Source organism: Schistosoma mansoni, chromosome 2, assembly GCF_000237925.1.
Source record: "Schistosoma mansoni strain Puerto Rico chromosome 2, complete genome".
Taxonomy (NCBI): domain Eukaryota; kingdom Metazoa; phylum Platyhelminthes; class Trematoda; order Strigeidida; family Schistosomatidae; genus Schistosoma; species Schistosoma mansoni.
Genome location: NC_031496.1, coordinates 23,259,012 through 23,284,696, shown reverse-complemented (window position 1 = coordinate 23,284,696; position 25,685 = coordinate 23,259,012). Strand labels below are relative to the sequence as shown.

The 25,685-nt window shown below is 37.8% G+C and overlaps 1 protein-coding gene across 1 annotated transcript; it reads right to left on the bottom strand.

The window, feature by feature from the left end:
• Positions 1-52: 52 nt before the first annotated feature.
• On the bottom strand, positions 53-25,437 carry Smp_071840 (putative 6-phosphogluconate dehydrogenase; the record flags this gene model as incomplete). Its single annotated transcript, XM_018796136.1, has 10 exons — positions 53-172; positions 6,774-6,896; positions 7,891-7,990; positions 9,393-9,526; positions 11,832-11,974; positions 17,062-17,125; positions 21,353-21,478; positions 22,366-22,500; positions 22,865-22,934; positions 25,307-25,437. The coding sequence occupies 10 exons, from the start codon at positions 25,435-25,437 to the stop codon at positions 53-55; spliced, it is 1,146 nt and encodes a 381-aa protein (XP_018650379.1).
• Positions 25,438-25,685: the final 248 nt, after the last annotated feature.

Here is a 25,685-nt window from a genome sequence, read left to right as displayed (position 1 = left end):
TTTTCTAATTAAGTAATATAGACATGATTAAGTATCACACAATTTACTGAAATTAAGCCTGATATGTAGTGGAAGCTGCTGAACCTCCATGACCTGTCCAGTCGACATGAACAAATGTGCCTGGATTGTCAGTTTTTTCAAATTGATGGGCTCCAAAATAGTCACGTTGAGCCTAAAAGTAGAAATTAGGATTATTTAATTCATGCAGATTGTTTTAAAGAACTCCAGCTGTTCGTCTTCTAGGGCTACTTCCAGTCCCAAACCCACACAAAGCGGGAGGGTTGGGCATGGGATCGACAACCCCTATCCTGTAGAAAACAACTTTGCTGAAAGAACGCTAACCATAAAAAAACAATGTAAGCCACTTAAACTCTGCTCTCTGAGTTTAAGGAAGAATTATGATGTCTCATGATAAAAGCCGAGATTCTTCAGTACTCACGAGGCCAATACCCCTTCTAACACACCAGAGCAGCAGTTTTTATAGGTACATGGGACGTCCGGACAATGTGGGAGACCAAGAGGATCAGTCAAATAGCAATGGAAATAAGGAGATACAACTTGGCAGTACTTGGAATCAGCGAAACCCATTGGACAGCAAAGACTAGATATGGGAGAGATGCTGCTGTACTTTGATCACGAAGAAGAAAATGCTCCACACGCTCACAGAGTTGCTCTAATGCTGTCCAAACAAGCACGAAATGCACTTGTAGGATGGGAATCTCATGGATCCAGGATAATCAAAGCATCATTCAAAACAAGAAAGGAGGGGATCACAACGAATGTTATCCAACGTTATGCACACACCAATGTCAGTCAGTCAGTCAGCTACAACGTAGGACCAGGCACATATATGCATCGGTCCAAGTTGCCATACCTCGTTAGCACAACAAGATCAACATCGGATTCATAGTAGTTAATTTAGTGGTGGTGGTAGTATATAAATTATAGGTTGTATATAAGGATACAGCACAGGAAGGAAGAAAGTTATGAAGCAATTTTAGTCTCAAGATTTAAGGGAAGATAAAGAGTGTATACACCTACGCCATTGTGATCGATTCTGAGCCATGTCACATAGAGTCTCTAACCATTGGTTACGATAGTCACGCGGACCCCAACCAGGTAGTCTGCATCTGCCAACATGGCTCAGGCTAGAAGTTAGTGACTTCAAGCACTGATGCCATGTTTTGGTTTGGCCGCCCCTAACTCTCTTCCAACCGTCCCCAATACTAGTCAGCATAGCGCGTCGTGGTAATCGGTGTTCAGGCATACGTAACACGTGACCCAACCATCTCAGTTGATGAAGATTCATGACCTCATCAACTGATTTACCATCGTTCCCTAATACCCTGCGTCTAACCTCGCTATTACTTGCCCGGTTATTCCAGCAGATGCGAGCAATATTTCTAAGGCATCTGTGGTCAAATACTAGTAACCTACGAGTATCTTCTACTCTTAATGGCCATGTTTCACAGCCGTAAAGTAGGACAGAGCGAACTGCTGCGCAGTATACTCGTCCCTTAATTGATAGACGGATATCTCGTCTTTGCCATAGGTGACGTAAGTTGGCAAAAGCCAAACGAGCTTTTTGAATCCGTGCAGAGATTTCGTCAGACACCAACCCATTAGGGCTGATCAGACTTCCAAGATAAGTGAAGTTGTCGACGCGTTCGACTACTTCACTCCCTATCCTTAGTTCGGGTGTTGACGCAGGCCAGTCCTGGAGTAAAAATTTACATTTGGTTGGGGAGAAACGCATCCCAAACATCCTGGCATTATTACTGAGTTCCAACAGAAGACTCTGCATTTTGCCAGCGTCTTCACTAAACAGGACTATGTCATCTGCGTATTCTAAGTCGCTTAGTGGTCCCCCTGGTAGGAGATCAATTCCTGTAGATTCAGTCGAAGAGAGTGTTATTTGCAGCAACAGGTCTATAATGAAGTTAAACAAAAACGGGGATAGTGGACAGCCTTGACGGACACCACTTGAGGTTGTAAAATCATATGACAGTTCGCCATAAGCTCTTACTCGATTGGTAGTGTTCGAGTAAAGAGCCTTCAAAAGGTTTATGTACTTCTCAGGTACACCTTTCAATGACAGACACTGCCACAGAACCTCTCGGTCTACAGAGTCAAATGCTGCTTTCAAGTCAAGAAAAACTATCATTGTCGGACGCCGATAAGCGTGTCTGTGCTCTAAAACTTGACGAATGGTGAATATGTGGTCGATACAGCCACGACCAGGTCTGAAGCCAGCCTGATTTTCTCGTGTTTGCAGTTCACGAGTCTTAGGCGCCCGATAATTATTGAGGCTAGTATTTTAGATGCTATGTTAGTCAGACTAATCCCTCTATGGTTATCGCAGGATGATTTTGACCTCTTTTTATATATTGGGACAATCGGTGATTGTGACCAGTCGGATGGGATTACATCCGTCTCCCAGATTTTAGCCAGAATATTAGTCAACCTAATCGCTAAAATTGGACCACCATATTTAAAGACCTCTGGAGCCAATCCATCTGGTCCAGCTGCTCTTCCTCGTTTCAGATTACCTATAGCCTTTTGAACTTCAAGTAGGGTCGGGGGGCCTACTTCAATGTTCCATTCAGGTTTTCTAGGAATAGTGGGTAGTTGTGCAGTAGCTGAAGGCCAGCTAAACTGCTCCTTAAAGTGTTCCGCCCATCGTTCTAAACGTTTAGGTTGAGAGCAGATAAGGGTTCCGTCTTTTTCCGAGATTGTCTCACTTACACTTGACTTCTTAATTCCGGTTTCTTTTATTAGTCTGAATAGTTGCCTGGTGTTGCCTACAGCCGCTGCCTTTTCCATCTCTTTTGCTTTCGTTGCCCACCACTGCTCACGATCGTTCCTTAGACTTTTAGTTAACCTAGATCTAATTTGTTTACGCTCTTCGTCATGTTCAGAGCCTGATGGGATGAGTTTACGCGAATCCATCAGTGAAATAGACTTAAAAGAAATCCACTGGTTTTTTGGAGCCCTATGGTTTAAATGACTAATAGATGTTACTGCTGTTTCCACAGCTGTTCGTATGTCTTTCCAAGCAGCATCTGGGTCAGTCTCGTTTACAGAACTGCCTAGATGTGAACTCAGTTGTTTCTGGAATTCGCATTTGGCTTTCTCGTCCTCCAGTTCAATCCTAATGGGTCTTCTTAGTGTAATTTTCCTGCGTCCATTGAGGCGCAGACAAATGCGCGCTCGTATTAAAGCGTGATCAGAGTCTAAACAAGTATTCCAATACGAGCGACAATCTTCTATTGAGCCTCTCCAACGATGACTGATGACAATATGGTCTATTTGAGTCCATCGTTGGTTTGGTGCAGGGGGTCGCCATGTTAGACGATGTCTCTCCTTATGTTTAAAATTAGTGCTTGCTAAAAATAAACGATTGTCTGAGCATAGTTGCAACAGACGATCACCATTATCGGTTCGTTGAGCCGGAATACTAAAACACCCACCTAAATGTCTTTCTGTTTGATTTAAGCTGCCTACCTGGGCATTAAAGTCACCCGCTACGACTACTATGTCTGGGCGCTTAGCTTTCTGAAGAAGCTCAGAGAGTTTTCTGTAAAAGTCATCTTTCACTTCATCATGGCTGCAGTCAGTGGGAGCGTAGGCAGAAACGACGAAAAGGCAACGACGTGTGTCCCTATCCTTCCGAGTTCTTACGGAGCCATTTAGCCGGACAGCACACAGGCGACTGTTAACGGGGATCCATTCTAGTAGTGCCTGTTCTGCCCTTGTACTTAGTGCTATGCCTACACCTGCAAGTCCGCGAGAACTAGCCAACGGGTCGCCAGATACACGGAGGGTGTATTTCGTCGGCTCTCCATTTTGGCGAGGTGAGGTCAAGTGAATGACCACACGGATCCTGTATGCGTGTTTCGGAGACACAGCATACATCAATGGTACGAGATTCTATAGTTTTAGCTAAGGAGGCCTGTTGACCGATTTGGCATACGTACGTACGTTGAAGGCTCCAATGTGTAGTTTGGAGCGAGGTTTTAGTAGACCTGGGACAGCATTTCGCGCACTAGAATCGTTGGCCATGGTGACACTTGAGGAGGAAACCGGAACAGGAAGTTTAGTGTTGAAAGTCAAGGTAGAAGGAATAGTAGGAAGTGAAGGAGATTGATTATGAATACAGTGGTCTTGAGTGCTGTTAGAGGTATGAGGGCAGTTATCACTTCCCGGTTGCCCACACCGTGGAAGGATTCTTCTAGAGGTACCTGAAAAGGAAATTGGGTTGGGAGTGGTCTTAATGACCTGAGAGCGTGACCGCAGTGCCCAAGGGACAACTGCTTGAGGTCGGTCACACACGACCTTTTTGTGGGTAGTTTTTGTGTTAGCTCCGTTCTTCAAAAAAACCTTACCGCCGGAGACGGATATCCGTGGGATAAGGCGAGGTGTGCATTTTTAGGGTCAACCTTTCCTAACCCCACCCCTCCTTGTGGGAAGGCAGCATCGCTGTCATGCTGGTTGTTTGAAGGAAACACCTTACTGCTGTCACCTCTGTACAGTCAGCAGTACGACTTCGCCTTCGGACCTTGGGTTTGCTGCTTTTAGTCTCACCGCTCTTCAACCGCCCTGTCTGGCATGGTAGGACCTCGAGGAACGATTGTTCCAGCCAGCATAGCTCGATTGCTTCATCACGATAGGCAAGCCCGACCACCACGTCAAGGTAGCAGCAACGATCGGGCACACACCAATGATGGCAACGACGACAATAAAGATCAGTTCTACTCGAGGCTTCAATCAAAGTGAAGTGCCCAAGAAAGGATCTCACCATCCTGATGGGAGATCTAAACGCTAAAGTTTGAATGGACGACATAGACTAGGAGAGGGAAACGAAAATGGGGAGAGATTTGCAAAGCTATGTGCATTCAATAAATTGGTTATAGGCCTCACAATATTCCCACACAAACGCATAGACAAAGCTACATGGGTCTCACTGGATCACACCACGGAGAACCAGAGAGATCATATTTGCATCAGTAAAAAATCCAGAAAGACAATCGAAGACTTGAGAACCAGGAGAGGAGCTGACATAGTTTCAGATCACCACCAGCTGATTGTGGCCAAGATGAAACTGAAGCTAAAGAAACACTGAACAACTGGGGAAACAGCAGTACAAAGGTTCAATACAGGCCCCCAAATGCCCTGGTACGGCCGAGAGTGGGGAGAGTCCGCTCTCCCTCTCGAAATGCTCTCACATGGCCAGCGAATATATAGCTTCTGCCAGGGAAGTCCTACTCACTGCCTTCTCACGGTATTACTGTTGTTTACGAAATTGAGAGGACGAAAAGCGAATGTCCGGCGCTTTAACCGGGTTGGTGGACACGGAAAGTTCACCTAGGGGAGTTGGAAAACCCTGATTCCAAACCAATGGTGCACATGGACTCCAGTATCCTGAGGGAACAAATGGCGTACGAATCAATCGTTGATCACCGGCTACCATGGGACTGCATCTCCTCACGATGCTCCACTGCCTTGTGGATCAGATCTTTCGGTCAAAGGCTCCGGGTGTGGGCCCCTAAGAAAACCACCTGCTTCGGTTCGGGCACCTGGGCAGTATCATAGCCCTCATACAAATCGAATGAGATTTGTATGGCGCATATGTATCTGGTGCTTTCTTGTACCAATATTTATGTGCTTAAATAAAATAATAAAATCAATACAGCATTCCTTCCAAATACTAACAAACTCAACGAATTCAAGATAACTCTCAACAACAGGTTCCAAGCTTTACACGATCTACCGAAAGAAGAAACTACTATGGAGAACAACTGGAAAGGAATCAAAGAAGCTTCATCGAAAGCCTGGACAAGATTCAAAAACTTAAGAACAAGAAGACAGCAATTAACAACAGACAAAAAAAGGAAAGGCAAGATACAAGCTGAGTACACAAAAACACACATGCAAGTGAAGAGGAGCATTAGAGCCGACAAGCGGAAATACACGGAAGACCTAGCTGCGACAGAAGAAAGATGTGGGGAAATATAGTAAACCAGAGAGATCGGTTGAGGACAAAAAAAGGCGAACCAAGTACAACATGGAGAACGCCAACTCAATCACACTTGACGTAGAAACTCTGAAAAATGTGGAAACTTTCACTTACCTGGTCAGCATCATCGATTAACAAGAAGGATCTGATGCAGATGTGAAGGCAAGGATTGGCAAAGCAAGAGCAGCATTCCTACAGTTGAACAACATATGGAACTCAAAACAACTGTATGCAAGCCAACATCTAAGTAAGAATCTTCAATACGAACGTCAAGACAATTCTACTGTATGAAGCTGAAAATCGGAGAACTGTCACAACCATCGTTGAAAAACTACAAGTATTTATAAACAATTGCATACATAAGATACTTAGTGTCCGTTGACCGGATAACATCAACAACAGCCTATTGTGGGAGAGAACGAACCAGGTTCCAGCTGAAGAGGAAATTAGGATAGGACGTTGGAAGTGGATAGGACACACATTGAGGAAATTATCAAACTATATCACGAGGCGAGCGGTAACTTGGATTCCTGAAGGCAAACGAAAAATAAGGTCAAAGAACACACTGCGTCGAGAATCGGAAGCAGACATGAAAAGGATGGATAACTGGAAAAGATTGCCCATGACAGATTTGGACGGAGAATGCTGGTGAGTGGCCTATGCCTTTTCATAAGGGGTAACAGAGGTAAGTTGTTTCAAAGGATACATTCATATTTGATGGACGTTATAAAAAAGTCAAGCAGGATTAAAATCTTACTTGTATTAAATTAGCAGGTAAATGTGGACATTTTATCCCATCATAAAATGATAATGCAGAGCTGAATACAGGTGTAGGAATCGCGTTTAAAGCTCCATGAGAAACCACTCTACGCCATCCATCCTAAAAAGCAAATCATAATAACACTATGAATAATAATTACTAGAAGTGTGAATCAAGCAGATCAGAAAAACAGGAGATATCACTGATCTGTTTTGCGTACTGACAAACTGCAGCAAGTTCAAGTACAAAGCTTATTTATTTTACCGAGATGATCATGGCCCGACAATAAACCTGTCTGACTCTATATGTCCAGAAAGATAAGGATGAATAGAAGAATTGCATAAACTCATGGAAATTATAAGTTGGATTTCTTAGTTGATAAAATAACTGGATACCGTCTTACGTCATCTCATAAATGGTATTAAATGTGCATTACCTGCAAACGATTAGTACATTTTAATCTGATTGTCTTGAAGTTCTACTCTAGGTTATGACGAAATGACCACCTTACTAGCCATTATCATTCACTCGTCATATAAAATGCAAGCAGTATATCGTGACCTATGAAAAATGATTATCAGTTGCATAACAATGTGTTAATTCACCGCACATCTAAATATATATATTCGGCTGCTGTTCATGTCTGATAACGTTTAGGCTATTCAGCTGCTGGTCAGTCTTTTAACCAGTAATCTGTTAAATAGAGGAACAAGAGCAAAGTTATTATCACAATGTTAGTGCTATCTTAATACACTATTTAGTTTAAAATGCTCATTGAATTTTGGCTTGTCAACGGAATCACCGATACTCTCTCTCTCTCTCTCTCAGAAAAAGCAATTATTTACAATCTCGTCTATTCTTCTTGTTACGTTTAAAAGGTTAAAGGTAAATCTGACACGAATAGACTGTATCATGATTCATTGCAAAAAGTAATTCAATCACGTATTTGTATCTTAATTAAGATTGCTTTAAGATAGAGTAGTTTAATAGTTCACCTAATGGATTAAGAACTACACAAAAAACATATTACACATAGTATTCTGTAATTAAAATATAGTTTATCACAATCGTTAACCAACCAATAAATAGATAATTATTTATTCGCACAACTTACCTCACATTCATCAATAACTTTTTTAAAGAATGGATCTAGAAGCAAATTACTCAGATTTGGATTTTTGTCGTAAGCTTCTTTTATATTTCCAAGGAATTTGCTACAAAGAAGTGAGAATGAAAATAATGATAATATACATAGACAACAAAAATATATAACGCAGAAAGTTGTGGTAAATATTACTTTATGGTTCATACTTCTCCATAACCCTATCAAAGTAGTTGAAGTAAATCTCTGTAGATACGGTGCAACGCAATAAACAAGCATAAATTAATGTTCTTGATTACCAATGGTCGAGGTTAAACTTGACTGATCCTGTCAAACTGGATCGAGGTAGACAGACGACGATTCGATATTGTGAAGTAGTCAGTAAACAGATGAGAAGTTTGAATATATCGGAATAAAACACGCTACACGTTTGTCAAAATAATGGCTACTGACCTGAAGGACACGCAGCAGAATTTTATACACGAAGTACGTAAGAGGGTACATATCAACGCTACTATACACAATACAGTATACTTGTCGTTTTCAAATATGAATTTTTATACACAAAGTTTGAAATAAATCCAAACTCTTAGTGACTATTCTCAAGATGCAACATCCTTTCTTAATAAAGACCAAAAATCAAAGAGCGCTCTTATGAAGGTACTTCGTAAAGACAAGACTGAAGGGGAAGCAAACATTTTAACGCAGCAGACAGCAACAATATTTACACGAAAAATATTAAATCCTAATAAACATGAGATCTTTGTCAGAAGTAAGGGATTGGGTTTTTTATTCTAGTTTTCACAAAAACGACCGTTTAGAGAGTATTCCTGACTATTGATTGGTCTTCAGTGAGTCTTAACTTGTAGTTGCTGATGGTAGTGTAATTACCAAGTATCTCGGAGTCATTACTAAGCTAAATGACCCGGAATTTCGGTACAGCTTAATTGATATTGAGAGGGTGAAATAAAAAACTAGAATCGGTGAGTTAGTTTTATGATATGCGGACCTTAATCAACAAAGCTTATCTGTGACTATGAAAGAATTAATACACATTCAGAGGTTCAAAACAAGTACTCATGCTATAACCGACTTTCTGTAATGACCGAATTGTGTACCCATCAGTTAAACGGTCAAAGGTAACTGGTTCTGTAGTTCATCGATAATACTTAACTCATAAGCCGTGTTCAGATTAAGATTTGTGATGTCGTATGAATTTCTCGGTATCTGTAGATTAGGAGGAATTTTCTTTAAGCAACTTAACCACCAAATCTTGTAGATGTTATTATCAAGGTTCGACTTGATAGTTTCAAGTTTTATTCTCTACAGAAGTGGCTTACGCTGAGTCACGCAACATCACAAATATATTGTTTTAGCTAACTAACCCCTGAGTCTTCTTTTTCCATTTTGTTTAACCGAATAAGCCTCTACTTTTTAATAAGCCCTACTTTTTCCTTTATATATATATATATATATATATATATATATATATTATTAAGCTGATAATAACCAACCTGCGTATGATGCACCCACCACGCCACATAAGAGCTATCGCACCAAGATCCAGTTTCCAACCGAAGGCTTGATATGCCTGTTGCAATAGCATGAATCCTTGGGCATAAGATACTATTTTTGATGCATACAATGCCTATAATTAAACGATAACAAGTAAGATGCCTGTGAAAAAGAGCGAGCAGTGTCTTTGATGTATAGGAATTTAAATTTGACGAATATTTTCATATTCTAATTATACGATAACTTAAAGTTTCGAATTTACAGTTCTCATACATCTTGACGACATACTATGGCCATCCTACTTCACTATAACTGCAGAAACAATTTTGTAATAACCATATTTATTGATGATTAACCAGACAGTGAAAGAAGCACCTAATTAAATACGAACAGACGAGAAGCGTCATTTATCTTGAGTTTAAAAAAGCCCCTTGTAAATAAACACAGAATTAAAGTTTAAGGAATTTCACTTCAATAGTTGTAGCCATATAGTATTCAACCAATTAAAACAAAGCAGCAACTTACATTAAGAAAATATCAGTTTGTAAACACATTTTATCTAGTTTAATAAGCGGAACTTGAACATAACTTTAGCTCCCAAATTTCTAAGTTTAGTACATACATATATGTTTACTTGATAATTGAGCTGTGCACTATTTCTATGTATTTTAATAACGATTTAATACTAATCAATGGAGGTTGGATACATTCATATTGTAAATGGCTCCTCCAAAATTATTGATTGTCTGTTCATTTGCAAAGATTGGATTGTTTTTTTCATGTCATGTGGTTATTAAATAAATAACAGAATAAAAAGCAAATGCACGAAGAAAGAGCTTATCGATAAAACAACAGCTTATCAGGCTTATATTGTTATAAGTGGACAAAAAATTGATGTTGGCTCGATACAAAAAAAAAAGAAGGTAAGGGCTACAAAGAAATTTATGGTATGCACCAATATAGTTCAAAAACTATGTCTGATTTCGCTAATTGTTGTTTTATTTGCACTGAGTAACAGTTATATTTGAATAAATTGAACTGGGTAGCACTACATACTTATCGGTCAACAGATTAGTATATGATCACAATTTAAGAATAGACGGATGTAACTAATTTATTGGGTTATATACGACCATTTCCTTCTAACACTCATGAACTACTATTCAGGCAATCAGAATCCTTTCGCAATGTAAATGAAATATCAAAACTCCATCTTCCAAAATTAGATAGGTAAGGTATAGATAGATCTTACATGGAAATACTTTTATCATTTTATGTCATCAAGGCACTATACACAAAAAGTTGAAGTTACAGGAAGTTTGCCCTACTTTTTTATTTTGCTCTGTTATCATGCGCTGACGTCTCAGGTTAAGCTGATGAGTAGATTCACAAAATCGATTGAGATAATTATAAGCTGTTGATCAGATTTCGACAGTGATATATGTATCTACATAGCATTTGGTCATTCTACGTAATAATTGGCGCGTTTAGGATAGTTGGTTTTTCATCGCAAGAATAAGTATACATGAAAGCAGAGATTTCAGTCATGTCGAAATTTTGTGGGCTACTAAAAGGATGTCATTCATATGGAACATAGATTTGGAAGACGCTTTTTTCGGGAGCGTAGATGTATGTCAACACGAAGATAATTATTAGATATGATAATTGACAGGAAATTCAGACAATCAAACGAAATGAATAGGCAAACATGGATAATTATTATTGTTCTTTGTGAATGTTATAAAAGTTAAGGCTTTTTATCGATTTGCAGGCAATCTTGAAAATATATGGGAACATGGCGAGTGACTAACCGCATAATAAAAAACACTGTTTTTCATTATCTTACAGTTGAAATGCTTATCATTGTTTTTAATTAATGAATCCATTAATCTGATAACTCCCTACCTTAAATATTCACATAAGCATCAATCGCATTTAGTTATTTGTCTTTTGCGGACCCAAACAACGATGTCATTTTGGATAAACAAGATACATTTAAAGATTAGCCATTTAGTTAACTGCTCTTCATGAATCCTCAATAACCAACTCATCTTACCAAGTAAAAGTTCATGCATTCGACTTTGAGTTATATTATGTGAAGGTTGATGATACTATCTGAGTATCCAAACCGAGGTGTTTACACCGGAGTTCGAACCTGCGACCTATATGGTGGAAGCTAAATGTACTTACCGTATAGTTAATCATCAAGTCTTGGTTATATGCCACTACTAGTCATCTAACTTAACCAGTACTTACATCTGTATGATTTTACTAAATTTATTATATGCCTCAAAGTCGACAATTAGCTTTACATTATGCCAACTCAAAACAGTAGTAATTTTGGAGGTATACATTCAAGAAGAACAAAAAACCATATTATTGCATGATAGAAAACATTCTTCTCAAAGTAAAGCGATACATAATATGAATGAACTTACTTTCCAAATGTCATCAGTAAGCTTCTTTGCAATTTCTGGACTAGAACAACAAAATGGTTTGTCAGGTGTTGTGTTTAACACACTACATGCTTCTGAACGAAGTGTTCTCATTGATGATAACTGACGGGAAAATACTGCCTCAGCTTTAGAAAAAAGGATAAATAAGTTTGAATAGTTATAGAGACTGGTGATTCATCAAAAATGATACAATTAGATTGCTTTATTTAAAAGTGCTAAACAACCATTTTTGTCATCAGTCCTAGGGAACACAGATAAATTTTACTTTGAACACAATTCGCTATCTTAAATAAGATGGTAGTAGCGCCATGAAATAGTTAACACAGCAATTTGCAATATCTATATATTTGATGGACGAGTCTATATGAACTGATAAAAAATTTCTAAGTACTACGGATAGGTAGACAATTATCCACAATGGTCCGCTAAATTTTATCCTAGTCAGACCAGTAGCTGTTTGTTGAGTATGAGGGAAGACATAGACATTGAAATAAAGAGTTATATTAGTACGCTGAAATTTTATGGTTCTAAAAGAGCGGTTTTGGCAAAGCAAGGGCAGCATTTCTACAACTGAAGAACATATAGAACTCAAAACAACTGTCAACTAATTTCAAAGTCAGAATCTTCAATACGAACGTCAAGACAGTCCTACTGTATGGAGCTGAAACGTGGAGAACTACTACGACCATCATCAGGAAGGTACAAGTATTTATAAACAGTTGTCTACGCAAAATAATCAACATCCATTGGCCGGATACTATCAGCAACAGCGTTTTATGGGAGAGGACAAACCAGCTTCCAGCTGAAGGGGAAATTAGGAAAAGACGTTGGAAGTGGATAGGACATACATTAAGGAAATCACCAATGTGCATTACAAGGCAATCCCTAACTTGGAATCCGGAAGGGAGGCGGAAAAGAGGAAGGCCAAAGAACACATTACGCTGGGAAATAGAAGCAGATATGAAAAGGATGAATAACAACTGGAAAGGAAGGCTCAGGACAGAGTTGGATGGAGAATGCTGGTGAGCGGCCTATGCTCCTCAACGAGGGGTATCAGGCGTAAGTAAGTAAGTAAAAGAGCGGTTGCATACTCAAATTTACTAGCCCAATATGGACTGAACGAACTAAAATTCTCCTGTTTAGTCAAAATTATGGTCGAATCGACTTTTTCTGACTGCATTAAAACAGTTGCTTGCTATAATAGTACTATGGTTTTCATAGAATATAATTTGATGCCGGAGAGTTTTGATTCTTATTCAATCTCCAAAAGGGACAGCGTAAGTTGTGAATACCAGTAGTATCATACTAACCAAATATAAAGTATGTTATGAACCATCACAATAAAAGGTTATCATATAAACAGACGGTATTATTTGAGTACGAGTCAATTTAGACTAAAACGTGACACGCGCAGATACAAATACGTTTGAATGTATTGATTTAGAGCATCTAAAAGCTCTGTGATTAGCAATAAAAGAATAGTTTTTTAGTGTTTGACAAAACACGTGAGCCAAACTAATTTTAGCTTTATTTACATGTCTATAAGTGGATTTTAATCTGTTTATAAGAAATATAATGAAAACTTATTGAAAGAATTACTATTATTGAGTATCGTCCAATTTTTCAAGTGAGGCACTTTACAACAATGAATTTCAGTCATACTGGATAATAAACAGATTAAATGACTACTGCTGACAATTAAGTAAAAGCTTGTAGTCTTCAAGTCAACTGATGCTGTATTTTTTTGTCATAGTTATTTGGTGGTTAAGTAATGAAAGTGAATAGGTAATCGGTAATATATGTTTTGGACCTAGGATGAATTTTCATTAGCTTAAGTAGCCACAGTTTTTATCAGCGCAGAAAGAAGACAGAAAACAAAGGGGGAATCAAATTATTAGTAATATTAATGGTAGTAGGCGTGAACACATGAATGAATGTAAAGGAAGAAATAGAAAAACTCAAGATACAGAAAAAGAATGAATGTATTTGTGGTGCTTTGATTGATTAATTACCACGATTATCTAGCGAACGCCACTCAGGGAAACATGTATATGTTGTTAACAAGTTTCAGTCCAAGAGTTCATAATTTCGTTGAATGTTTTATTTTGATTTGGTTTCAACTTTAACTTTTCTCTAATCTACTTCTGTATCAAGTCACTACTGCATATTGAAAGTAAGGTATAAATAAAAGCATCTATAGTTTGAAAGATATGCAGTTTCGTTTAATCATAACTTTACTGTAAATTAATGACAGTGAAAAGGGGACTGTATTTTACTAGAAACTGGATAAAACTAAAAACTATGAATATGAGCACATATTAAGATAGTTGAGAGGGGAAAATAATAATAAATCAAAGGTAATTTTATTCGATCAGATTACGTATTTCTAAAGGAAAGAAAATTTTTAACTTGAAACAAGAAAATTATAGTGGAATATATTAAGTATGGTAGATACTAAGATTATAATTAGGCGATATAAAATAAATTCTACACCCAATTGGGCCTAAATGCTAATTAGTCCTGAGTAGTAAGAAATATAACACAGTACTACGGATAGGTAAGAGTTTTACAGTTAAAAGGGATCACCTACTAATTAAGTCTATTTAAGAATTATCTCAACTTTTAATGAACTTGTATAATTCTCAAAAAAAATTTAATTACTATTTTCGCTGGACAGAGAACGCCCAAGTCAAGTATTATCACATGAGAAATTCCCATCATATTCAAACATAGATATATGAACAAAGAATAGCATGGGGATTATTGGAGATTGTAGTATTTTAACAGTTGATATCACGAGTCAATCTAAGCTAGACCATCGATGAAAACCTGAAAGCATTGGACGACCATTTCGTTCTAGTATGGGGTTCAGCAGTGCGCATCCGTGATCCCTCAAGCGGGACTCGAACCCAGGACCTTCGATCTCTCACGTGAACGCTCAACCTATAGACCACTAAGCTAGCATCCATCGATGTTAGTGTCTAACTTCAGTCGACCCAATATCTTGCGCAACCCTTCATCGATTTCCTGAGGTGGATAACTGTCTCTGAGGAGTCCCATACTACGACTAAACGGCTATCCAGTGCCTCCAAGTTTTCAATGGTAGTCTAGCTTAGATTGACTCGTGAATTCGACTGTTAAAGAAGTCTTTTCAATAAATTCTCTTCAGGTTCTACAATTATATATCCGAATTAAAAGTCCAGAAGGTTGTCAGGTTTGAGGGAAAATACATCGTTTAAAAACTATAGCATCTGAATTTAGGACTATAAAATAAAATGATGTTGAGATGACTGATATGAAGTGTTGACTTGAATAAGTTCATACGTCCATATGTTGGCAGTAAAATGAAAACTTGTCAATATGCTGTGCCAATGGATAATTTTTCAGCCTGGTGAGAAAAATGTCATTCTATATGGAACCTAGTAGTGAACCATTCGCGACAGCATCCATTTGTCTACATATTTCACCATTGAATTTTACGCTTATCTTCATGGTACACTTTAGTAATAATTCTTTAACGATGTCCACAGGGATTGTAGTCTTTATTTCTTGTTCCACAAGTTTTTCACAGATATATTCGACAGTCTCCCTGAATGTTACGTCTGAGGACATTATCATTTGTTCTTTGGTGTTTGTTTTTAATCTCGTCCATAAACTGGAATAAATCCTTAACACTGTGCTTCGCAATGCGTTTGTGGAATGGTTTTAAAATAGTTACCACAGCATATCTATCGCACACAGACCTATTTATGTTGATATAAGTAATTGAGTAGTAAAAACTCTATGATTGGTCTGAAATCCCTAAAACTACAAAGTATGTATAATGCAGTGGAATAAATTGTCTTGAAAAAAGCAAACATTTATTGGTCGTTAAATAATTATTAGGCCAGTAGACACTTATCAAGTTTGCAAATACGATCTAGTACACATAATAGTTTCTAAATTAAACATATCTGCTTCTGGTGTAACTGTTATGCCCCGATAAGGATAATGAATGGTAACTTTGGTATCTATTTATGAACCAATACTATGCATATATTTTTTATTGTATAATTGCTAAATAACTAAACTATTCATATTCATGTCCCCTTGTTATAAGCTTTATTTTGAACTATAAACTATTGTTATGTGATTTACCATTCCTGAATTATGCCCTGTCTATTATTTACTGTCTCCCCTATTCACAGCCACATTTGGCTGAATCTTGTACAAATGTTGTTTCTTATTTTATGGTACGATGTGGTCAGTTTGGTGTATAAACTCAGTATGTTTGAAATATGACTCATACCGCAGAGTCTGTTCTGGACTTAACTGGCTGGGCTAGGCAGAGAGCAGGACCGAAAAGTACTCTAGACTACTCGTACGGTTTCGTGTATCACTGGTCCGATCGATAATTCGCTGCTCTCTGATTAGCGGTCTTATCACGTCATACGTTAACAGGGCATCCACTCGGTCACAAGTTATAACAGTAACAATAATAGCACAGAGACGAATTCAGAACCGCACATGAATGGTTTATAAATGAGTATTTAGACGATCAAATAAAACTAATTCATACTACGAACTAATATATACACAGTCGCTACATCCGTATCTAAGATATCTTCATTTATTTCACGTCGATAGCACTTATTGTGGATGTGCTCTTCAACAATTCTGATGGATATTTTACATGATGCAAACAAATGAAAAATTACTACTAGTCATATTGGTGCGCTAGTGATCTGAACTTGCACAACACAGTCAATTGTTTTATTAAATGAAAATTTGAAATTTCGGTAATACAAATATGCCCTTTACGAGAAAGAGGTATCACTGTCTACCTGGTATTTGCATTGTCTTTTAATATCAGCGTGCTCTGATGGCCTACATCAACATTTCAATCAAATAGACTAGCATCAATCGATTATTGTGCATGATCAGGACTATATTCGTGAATTCAATGAACAAAACGTGTTCATAATAATTATAAAACACATCTCGTAAAAACTCCTACGACTAAAATCTCTATTATAATATATGTTCTCAGAGAAAATCTAATATTTTAAAGCTATGGAAAAATATATGTGACATATGCATGATTGAACACAATCCAAATCAGTGCAATAAATGTATTACTGTAAGGAAACACAGTCTTCTCGTGAAAAATAAACTCAACTAAATAAATAATATGGATTGAAGTAGAAGTCAGTATACAAACTAGATAACTTACCGATCAGCGTCACAGGAATACCATGATCAAGTCCACATATTGCAGTCCATTTACCAGTACCCTTCTGAAGATGAAAAATAAAGGAAACGAAATTTTTATAACTTACAAAGCTTGCAGTTTACCTGAGCCAATATACGCTTATACCAGGTTGTATATTTCTCGTTATTTAGAATATACTCGGTACTCTAAGATAAAATATGGTAGAAGTTCAAAAATCTTCACTTGCGAGTATGATGTCATTGTGACTAAAGAAATATACACCATTGTGATTTTAGTATTTATATCGGTAGTAATATGTAGTGTGTGTGAAATATCTTTTATGGATGAAATTCACTAATGTTGTAAAGGTTGTTTAGTATGCACACAGTCCCAAAGTCAATCTGTGATAATAAATTACATCTATGAAAGTAAACAATCTTGTTTTTATTTTGAAATAATTGGTTATATCATATTAGCATTAAAGGTCATTCACTACTCAACAGGATTAGGATTTCATTAACCTGTTTAATTCACTTCCATCAAACCATGAAACGAGGGATATTTGGTCGTAGGATATATTACGTTATTTTTTTCTTGCTTGTTGTAAAGTGAGTGAGGTTTTAGAACAATTTTAATAATATCCATAAGAAAATTGTTAAACTGTAAGAAATTTATTATTTTGTTATTTTTTTATCTTCATCTGATGTGATAACATTGATGGTTCTTTGGGATAAATTTGGAACCAGAGATATTTTTGAACTAAATGTATGTGAGAGACCAAAGTTCATGCACTGATTTGTATATGTCGGTTAACAGTAGATGGAAAAATTTAGAGTCCTATTTAAATTTATTTCGACTAAACAGTCAAATGGCAGCTCATTGTGTTCGTTTCCTTTCCCGTACGTAAACTTGATATAAACTAAGAATACACTTATCAATTTAGAAAACATAGTTATGTCTTTTCAATGATGATAAACATATCATCTACATATGTGAGTAAAATTCATGGTCTGATGGCACTGAGGAAAAATATGCAATTTGGTACATTCATATTTAGTGCAAACATTTATCTAATTTCATATATATTCCAAAGAACCATCAAATTATCACATCAGATGAAGATAAACAGAAGAAGCAACGGAAGAATTTAATGAGTTTCCCATGAATATTATTAAAATTGTATTAAAATCTTAGTGGGTTTATCAGTCAGTCAACTACAACGTAGGACCAGGCACATATATGCATTGGTCCAAGTTGCCATACGCCATTAGCACAACAAAATGAACACCAAATTCATAGAAGTAGTTCACTTAATGGTGGTAATATATAAAAGAAAGATTGCATATACGGACATACTACAGGAAGAAACATATGAAGCAATTTTAATCACACAGTTGCGACCAGTCAGATAGGATTACGTCCAACTCTCAGATTCTAGCTAAAATATTAGTCAACCTAATCGCTAAAATTGTACCATCATAGTTAGAGACATCTGGAACCAATCCATTTGGACCAGCTGCTCTTCCTCATTTCAGATTAGCTATAGCCGTTTGAACTTCAACTAGAGTCGGAAGACCTACTTCAATGTCCTATTCAGACTGTTTGGGAATGGTTCGTAACTGTATAGTAGCTGAAGGCCAGCTAAACTGTTCTCTTAAGTGTTCCGCCCACAGTTCTAAACGTCTGAGCTGGGAGCAGATAAGAGCGTCATCTTTTTCTGAGATCGTCTCACTTACACATGACTTCCTAATTCCAGTTTCTTTCATGAGTCCGAAAAGCTGTCTTGTGATACATACAGCCGCTGCCTTTTCCTTTTCTATTGCTTTCGTTGCCCACCACTGCTCACGATCGTTCCTTGGACTTTTGATTAACCTAGATCTGATTTGCTTTCATTCTTCGTCGTGTTCACAGCCTGATGGGATGAGTTTGCGAGAATCCATCAGTGAAATAGATTTAGAAGAAATCCATTGGATTTTGTAACTCTGGTTTAAATTAATAATAGATGTTATTTCTGTTTCCACAGTTGTCCGTATATCTTTTCAAGTAACATCTGGGTCAGCCTTTTTTACAGAACTGCCTAAATGTGAACTCAGTTATTCCTGGAATCTACTTTTGGTTTTCCTGTCCCTCAGTTCCATTCTAATGAGTCTTCTTAGTGTGATTTTTCTGCGTCCAGTGAGACGCAAACAAATGCGTGCTCGTATTAGAGCATGATCGGGGTCTAAACAGGTATTCCAGTACGAGTGACAGTCTTCTATCGAGCCTCTCCAACGATGACCGATGGCAATATGGTTAATTTGAGTCCATCGTTGGTTTGGTGCAGGGGGTCGCCATGTTAGACGATGTCTCTCCTTATGCTTAAAATTAGTGCTTGCTAAAAATAAACGATTGTCTGAGCATAGTTGCAACAGAGGATCACCATTATCCGTTCGCTGAACCGGAATACCAAAATACCCACCTAAACGTCTTTCTATTTGATTTAAGTTACCTACTTGGGGATTAAAGTCACCTGCAACGAGTACTATGTCTGAGCCTTTAGCTTTATGAAGTTCAGAGAGCTTTCTGTAAAAGTCATCTTTCACTTCATCCAGGCTGCAGTCAGCGGGAGCGTAGGCAGAAACGACGTGTGTCCCTATCCTTCCGAGTTCTTACGGAGCTGTATAGACGAACAGCACATGGGTAATTGTTAACAGGGATCAACTTTAATAGGACTTGTTCTACTTTCGTACTAAGTATTACGCCTACACCTGGCAGACTACGAGAACTAGCCATCGGGTCAACAGATACACGGAGGGTGTATCTCGTCGGCTCTCCATTTTGGCGAGGTGAGGCCAAGTGAATGACCACACTAGGATCCTGTATGCGTGTTTCGGAAACACAGTATATATCAATGGTACGAGGTTCTAGGGTTTTAGCGAAGGAGGCCTGTTGGCCGATTTGGCATAGGGTGCGTACGTTGAAAGCTACAATGTATATTATGGAGTGAGGTATCAGTAGACCTGGGACAGTGTTTCACGCTATGGTGACACTTGAGGAGGAAGCCAAAAGAAGTTTAGAGTTGAAAGTTCATGTAGGAGGAATAATAGGAATTGAAGAAGGAGATTGATTATGAATACATTGATCTTGAGTGCTGTTATAGGTATGAGGGCGCTTATCACTTTCCGGTTGCTCATACCGTGGAGGGGGTTTTCTAGAAGTACCTGAAAAGAAATTGGGTTGGGAGTGGTCTTAGTGACCTGAGAGCGTGACCGCAGTGCCCAAGGGACAACTGCTTGAGGTCGGTCACACACGACCGTTTTGTGAGTAATTTTTGTGTTAGCCCCGTACTTGTTGGGACCTTGCCGCCGGAGACGGATATCCGTGGGATAAGGAGAGGTGTGTATTTTTGGGGTCGACCTTTTCTAACCACACCCCTTCTTGTGAAAAGGCAGCATCGCTGTTATGCTGGTTGTCTGAAGGAAACACCTTAATGTTGTCACACCTATGTACAGTCAGCAGTACGACTTTGCCCTAGGACCTTGGGTTTGCTACTTTTAGTCTCACTGCTCTTCAACCAACCTGTCTGGTATGGTAGGACCTTGAGGAACGATTGTTCCAGCCAGTATAGCTCAACTGGTTCATTACGATAGGCAAGCCCGACCACCACGTCAAGGTAGCAGCAACGGTCGGGAGTGTGTTTATATCAGGTTACAGAGATGGAAGATTTCAATGATAACCTCATGTAAAAAAGTGAAGGTTTCTTTGTCTCAAATTGACATTCATTTCTCAGTTGATGAGTTGGATGTACAACCTCTAATAGTATACGATATTATTAACGTCGAATACCAGAGAATACAACTCAACATGTAAGTGCAGATGTATTCTCTTTTTATATTCATTTAGATGTTAATTTACAGTATTCCTCCATATACACCTTATCATTCCGTCTTTTTGAACTAAACGTTGGATGTTTAGACTTTCTCATTATCATACTTACTACAGTCATTTTGACTCCTTTGCTATTCATCTTGTAAGTTTTATCATTATCTTACTCTAGTATTCCGACTTTGGATAACATACAATTGCAGCAGGGTGTACGTTGACCATGACTAACTGACTGTAAATTCATTTATAACGGTGGGACACACCTTTTGTTAGGAAGTGACACTAATCGGTTCCTTAGATCAAAATGGATGAATTATGGTTCAGTTTGATGATGGAAAAAGAAGTGTTATAACAATAAAATTATCACCCAAAAGTACCAACCACCCTAAGTACAACAAAACAGAAAAGTTTCTTGTAACAAAAGAAAAGAATGTCATCAGTCACATACTTGTCCCGCAGCATCTAGTATCTGATCAATAAGGTATGAACCGTCAGGATTCTGGTAATTAAATATATGACTAGTTATTTCAATGAGGTAGGATTCCAAAGGACCATTGTTCCATTCTTTGAAAACCTTCGGGAGAAATTTGAAAATACAAAAAATGTAATCGAGTTTTTGGATGCTAATAAATTTTCATATGCTGTTTTTCGTCTCGCTTGTATCTAGTCTAATGCCATTCATGTGTGGTTTACCAAGTAAAAGACTTGATTTGTGGTTAGTACAGGGGCAATCTGATAAAGGTTATACACTGTACTTAATAACAGTATCAGCAGAGATAGGGATCAGTTTACTACATCTATTAACAACCAACTAACTTGGAGTCATAACAAAAACATGTAAAAGCACTGTTACAATTCACTAAGTAATAATCAAACGCGCGCTTCCGATTACTACTACCGTTTTCATTAATCAAACCTGCTACAGTATAAATAAAAAAGGTAATGATAAACTGATTGATGAAACTGTGAAAGTTTATCGACTAAGATGGTTGGAACATTTTTACACGTGACCGAAGACCGTCTACTCTAGTGAGCAAAGAAGTTGGAATAAAGATGAAAAAAGGCAAAATAAAGATTCCAGATGAGTTAACTATTAAACTGAGATATGTTAGGAAGTGTTGACCTCTTGGATGGATCAACTCAATCTATGGTTGGGAACCTTGACAATGCCGGGATTCGGTCACAGTGTTCCAGATGTATAAGTCTTTACTTTTCACCACTTTTAGTATCCTTATTTTAACTATTGCTATTCATCAGGAATTCTTATCACCAAGCTTATGTGAAACTTGGTAATTTGGAATGATGAGGATTCGTGTACAATGTAGAAGAATTAATACTAATAGTAAGGTGAGGAAAAAATAAGGACAAGAAGTGGGAAAGTTGGAGGTGTTTAATAATTAATTACCTAAATAAAAGACAATATACCTAAGTGTTTAGAATAAAAAACAATAAAATACTTACTTGTGCTATTCCATTATTTTGGAAATCGCCCAAATACCGTAACAAATGGTATGCTTCTGCTATCAACTCCATGTCAGCATATTCAATCCCATTATGGACCATTTTTACATAATGTCCAGAACCAGCAGGTCCTGTCTGAAAAATAAAATGATTGAAACTCACCATAAAGGTGGACTAACGTCTACTCTCAGGGTATTGAGTGGAAATAGAAAATAATATACAGTAATCTATATCTAAAAAGTAAAGTAATCCATTTCAGGAGTCTACGCTAATAGACTGGTGACTAAACTACTTGGTCACATAATTATATTTCTATTATTATCATTACTATTAGAAGAAACTAACAAAATGTTGCTTATATTTCTAAACGACGATCAATAGAACATGATAAAAACAAATGACAATGGAAAGAAAAACGAGTCATCATTTTTAATCTATGGTCTAGCTATAAAAGCACTATTACTAAAAAGCGCAGAATACTCAATTTGGATTAACCTACCCAGTCACAGCAAGGTTCACCAGATCCGGCTTTAGCTGCAATTGCCTGGAAGATTGGTTTGATGTGAGGCCTAAAAAATATAATGTATAAGTAAAAATACCATGACGAAAGAGTATAAAAGAAACAGAAACGACGTAATTCCTGCAACACCGAAACGTAGTAAAAAATTTTCTTATGGAAATAATTGAGTATATTTCTGTATTAGCCAATATTAAATCAGGAAGTTCTTACAGCTAGTACTAATATTTTTTAATGGTGTTCAATGAATTTAGTTCGTGCAACCTCCGACTACGTGTCGCGTAGGGAGAGTGATATAAAACTACACTTCCCGAATGTTAGGTGCAACAAGTTCACGAAATGTAGCCTGTATAGAAGTGGATCACATTCCATTGATAGTTAATTCGCTTGACCATCCATCGATTGTCACGAAGCAAAATGACTTAACCTAGTATATGTCAAAAAAACCCAAAATTTTAAATCTTTCAATGGGGATTTTTAAGCCGTTTAAATTTTTCTTCAAGAAACAATTAATGCTATGAAAGTATCCATGTTTGGATGACAACGAAGCTTAACCATAAAAGTCTCAACTAAGCTTTCAACATAAAAATGTTTAATAATGTCTTTGGTATAACTAATATACGCTACTGCATCCATTAGGCTTCAGTTCATTGTAGTGAACTAAAAAATTTATATTGTCCAAACTTTTACAGCATCTAATCATGTTTATTTTTGTCAACACTTTCTACATAAGCATTTCATTTTATCAGATAAAAATCTTACCATTCTAGCCAGTGAGCTTATCTTTTATTTCAGTTCGTTCAGGTTCGAGTCAACAAGCCGATACTGTAAGTAACCACTTAATCACATTGTATCTTTGAATATAACCTATTTTTTAGCAATTTATTCATTCGTTTTGGCAGTCCAAAAAGTCTCACTCAAACTTCATAACAGTCAATAAACACACACTTATCTACATGAAATATTTCGTGGGGATCCTCATTAGATCATACCGGGGTTTATATGTAAATGCAAGTTTCCGTGAAATTATTACGCGATCTGACGATGCAAACAAGTAGCTTACTTAGTGATGTCCATCACTAAACAACTAGGCCCAAATATTTGTAATATGTCATAATAAATCAATTATTTAGCAAGTAACGCAAAACTAGTTTCCCCTTGATAACAAAACTAGTTAGAAAAAGTCAAGAGAATCTGAATTATTTTGCCAACTAGGTACTTTTTCAAGTAATACTACCTGAATGCCTAGATTAGACTAGGTGGTAAGTGGTTGCAAGACAAGTAATTTAACCACTGAGCAGAGAATGATATATGAGAGGAGATTACATCCTTATTTGACTGATATATATATATATATATATATATATATATATATGTACCCATATATCACCAAATGCCCTGGTACGGCTGAGAGTGGGGAGAGTCCGCTCTTCCTCTCGAAATGATCTCACATGACCACACGTACACAGCCTCTGTCAGACCGACCGTTGCTGCTACCTTGACGTGGTGGTCGGGCTTGCCTATCGTGATGATCCAATCGAGCTATGCTGGCTGGAACAATCGTTCCTCAAGGTCCTACCATGCCAGACAGGTCGGTTGAAGAGCGGTGAGACTAAAAGCAGCAATCCCAAGGTCCGAAGGCGAAGTCGTACTGCTGACTGTACAGAGGTGTGAAAGCAGTAAGGTGTTTCCTTCAGACAACCAGCATGACAGCGATGCTGCCTTCCCACAAGGAGGGGTGGGGTTAGAAAAGGTCGACCCTAAAAATGCACACCTCTCCTTATCCCACGGATATCCGTCTCCGGCGGTAAGGACTTTTGAAGAACGGAGCTAACACGTCAAAAATCCCCCACAAAAAGGCCGTGCGTGACCGGCCTCAAGCAGATGTCCCTTGGGCACTGCGGTCACGCTCCCAGGTCGTTAAGACCAACACTAATCCAACTTCTTTTTCAGGTCCCTCAAGAAATACCCTTCCACGGTGTGGGCAGCCGGGAAGTGATACTAGCCCTCATACCCTTAACTGCACACGAGACCAAGTTGGTCGCTTTCAAATCCTTCCTACACCTAATAACTCTGTTATCTCCACGACTACCCTCCCCTATCACAGCCCTCACACAAATCAATGATAACTGCTACTGGCCTCATTGTTATTGTGTGTCAGATATGTATTTGGTTCCCCCTTGTACCAATATTTATTTGTTCAAAATAAAATCAATGATAATGAATATATTTCTAGTGATTTAGAAAACAAGTTTAGGCGTTCGTGGAATCATAACAGTATTCACGCACTACTACGATGGCCTAAGCGTTCTCGGATTCACAGTAACTACAAGATTTACCTATAGCCAGCAAGTTGTACGGACTGAAAGACTAATAATAGGGAACAGAAAGACATCGATTGGTAGTGATATCGAAGCAACTTACCAAGCTTCAGGGTTACCTCCAGGCATAAGACTTGGTCCATGTCTAGCACCCTCTTCTCCACCACTTACACCCGTCCCAACATAAAGGATCCCCTGCTTAGCTAACTCTGAACAGCGTCTGTCAGTATCCATATACTCAGAATTTCCTCCATCGATTATAATGTCACCTTTCTCAAGCAAAGGTACCTAAGACAGAACAAATACAAGTTTATTTATGCATGTGTACACGATAAAACACATTACAAAACTTTCGGATGTAAAACGGTACTTCGAATTGTTAAAAAAAAATTTATTACACCGAATGTCCCATAAAAAAGCTGGACATTAGAAATTTTTCTCACGATTAATCGACTAGCTTTAATTATAAATATACAAATATT